This window comes from Wolffia australiana, chromosome 5 (genome assembly GCF_029677425.1).
Source record: "Wolffia australiana isolate 7733 chromosome 5, ASM2967742v1".
Classification (NCBI taxonomy): Eukaryota; Viridiplantae; Streptophyta; class Magnoliopsida; order Alismatales; family Araceae; genus Wolffia; species Wolffia australiana.
In genome coordinates, this window is record NC_135839.1 from 15,847,368 (window position 1) to 15,850,180 (window position 2,813).

The following is a 2,813-nucleotide window of genomic DNA, read 5'->3' on the forward strand; positions in this document are numbered from 1 at the left end:
GACGAGTTTTGGGTACTATCAGTTTATTCATTAAGCAGCGTGTTTGGGTGTACGTGAAAGAAGTCTAAAAGAAGAAGCTAGCATCCAAATAGGCATGGAACAACAGCCAGAACACGGGGATCTCATCCGCAAGTCTTCCTCTTTCATTTTCCACACTCTTCTCCACCGGCAACAATGGGCGACGAGGCAAACTTACGAGCAGCGCAACCATCGCGGTCGAGAACGTACGAGCTGACGGCCTGCGCCATCTCTTACATCAAGCCCATTCCCTTCACCTCAGCTCTGGTGAAGCAGATATGCAGTTCATCGTCCTCTCCTTCTTACATTCTAAGGGACGTAACCTTCACCGCGCGGCCTTCTCAGCTGCTCGCTATCGTCGGCCCAAGCGGCGCCGGCAAGTCAACCTTACTCGACATCCTCGCCGCTCGAACAGCCCCAACCAACGGGTCTCTCCTCCTAAACTCCGCCCCTCTTCATCCCTCTGCTTACCGCAAGCTCTCCGCCTACGTCCCCCAACACGACCTCTCCCTGCCGATGCTAACAGTGGCAGAAACGTTCGCCTTCGCAGCCCGTCTTCTCCTTCCCGACTCTTCTCCTTCGGCCGCTGTTATCTCCTCTCTTCTTTCAGAGCTTCAGCTCTCCCACCTCGCCCACACTCGCCTCTCCGGCAACCTCTCCGGCGGCGAACGCCGCCGCGTTTCCATCGGAGTTAGCCTTTTACACGACCCCGCGGTTTTACTCCTCGACGAGCCCACCTCCGGCCTTGACAGCTCCTCCGCCTACAACGTTATACAAATCCTCCACGACATCGCTGTGAACCGACGCCGGACCGTCATCGTGTCGATACATCAGCCCAGCTTCAAGATCCTCGGCACGATCCACGCCGTTCTTCTGCTCTCCAAAGGCACCGTGATCCACCACGGGAACATCCCAGCCCTTGAATCCTTTCTCTGCGCCAAGGGTTTCGCGGTTCCCCCGCAGCTGAACGCGTTAGAATACACCATGGAGATACTCAACCAGCTTCAAGAGAGTGGCCCCAACACGCCTTCAGACAACACGCCTGGGTCGTCTCCGCCGAAGCTGAAGCCTTCGCCTCTCGCTCTCGAGGCTGCCAAGGAGATTAAGTACACGAGCTCCAGGGCTCGGGAGATAGCCGCTCTCTCTTGCCGCCATTGGAAGGTTGTCTTTAGAACAAAACAGCTGCTGCTTACCAACACTTTGGAGGCCCTCGCAGTTGGGCTTGTTCTCGGTACGATCTACATTCATGTTGGGTTCGATAAAGAGGGGATGGAGAAGCGACTTGGACTCTTCGCTTTCACTCTTACCTTTCTTCTATCCTCGACAACGGAGACGCTCCCTATTTTCGTCAACGAGAGGCCTATTCTTCTGAGGGAGACGTCCAGCGGCGTGTACAGACTGTCGTCGCATCTTATTGCAAGCACTATCGTCTTCCTGCCGTATATGCTTGTTGTGGCTCTGGTTTACTCTCTTTCCGTTTACTTCCTCGTCGGTCTTTGCCCTACGTTGGCGGCGTTTGGGTATTTTCTGCTTGTTATCTGGGTGCTGGTGCTGATGGCCAACTCATTCGTCCTCTTCCTCAGCTCTCTGGCCCCAAACTACATCGCCGGTACCTCTCTGATGACGGTCTCTCTCGCTGGGTTCTTCCTCTTCTCTGGGTATTTCATCTCCAAGGAAAGCATTCCGCGTTTCTGGTTGTTTGCGCACTATCTTTCGATGTACAAGTACGCGCTGGACGCCATGCTCATCAACGAGTACGCCTGCTCGGCAGCGAGGTGTTTCCTGTGGCTGGAGGAGGAGAACGCGTGTGCCGTGACGGGACGGGACGTGATGGAGCAGCGGGCCCTCAACCCATCTCAAAGGTGGACCAACTTGCAAGTGATGGTGGGGTTCTTCCTCCTCTACAGGGTCCTCTATTGGATGGTTCTTGCAAGGAGGGTCTCCATGTCCAAGAGATGAAATATAATACAAAAAACTTGCCTTTGAAAAATCCCTTTCTTCGGCTCCTTTGGAGACAGAGTGAGAGGGGAATGTAGCAGGAAGTTTTGAATTGACCTTAAAGGAACCAGACCACAAGACAAATCAAGTTAGAACTGAATAATTCCCGTGGCCATGTTTAAGGATGAATACATAAGCAAAAATATGGAAAATGTGTCTGAACCAATCGTTACATAAAGATGTTCTGGAGAACTATGAGACCTCTCCAGCACCATTTGTGCCACATCCAGCACCCCTCTTGCCATCCTGGCACTGCTCGTTCCATCTGTGGCATCGTCTATGCCATCCTGGGATCATCTCTGTCATCCTTGGCACCGTTGGTGTCGTTCTTGGTGTTTGGATAGAATCCCTGCTGCCACACCTTGGCAGCACCGAGAGAGACTGCCGACGGGAGAGAACATGGAAGAAGAAAGGTCAAGAGAAAACAGAAAAGCCCTTGTTCTACTTTTAACAGTTCAACTCAGTTCTTTTTATCTAAGTAACATGAGGCTACAAGTGACAATGTACAGAGCAGGAAAATAAAAAACATGGGACCCGTCCATTACTCAAGTTCATCTCCACAACTCCCCCTGTGATCATAATGTAGTTCCCCACCGATGCTTCAAACTCCCTGTTTTACATACAACTTCACGGACTTCAGCCATCTGAGAGCCTTCATGAATATGTTAGCCAACTGATCTTCTGAGTTGACATGCAGCATGCTAACTTTACCTTCTTCAATTTACTCCCTAATAAGATGAAACCTTTGTGTTGTTGTGCTTAGAATGACTATAGTAGACAAGATTTTTGCCAAGGAC

The 2,813-nt window shown here is 51.5% G+C and overlaps 1 protein-coding gene across 1 annotated transcript; it reads left to right on the forward strand.

Moving 5' to 3' along the window:
• On the forward strand, positions 1–2,100 carry LOC144703502 (ABC transporter G family member 8-like). The gene has a single exon (XM_078575676.1). The coding sequence runs from the start codon at positions 175–177 to the stop codon at positions 1,975–1,977; it is 1,803 nt and encodes a 600-aa protein (XP_078431802.1). The 5' UTR covers positions 1–174; the 3' UTR covers positions 1,978–2,100.
• The last annotated feature ends 713 nt before the right edge of the window (positions 2,101–2,813 follow it).

What these genes read in the sequence shown, in the direction of transcription:
- LOC144703502 (XM_078575676.1), top strand. Translation starts at nt 175, where the DNA reads ATGGGCGACGAGGCAAACTTACGAGCAGCGCAACCATCGCGGTCGAGA.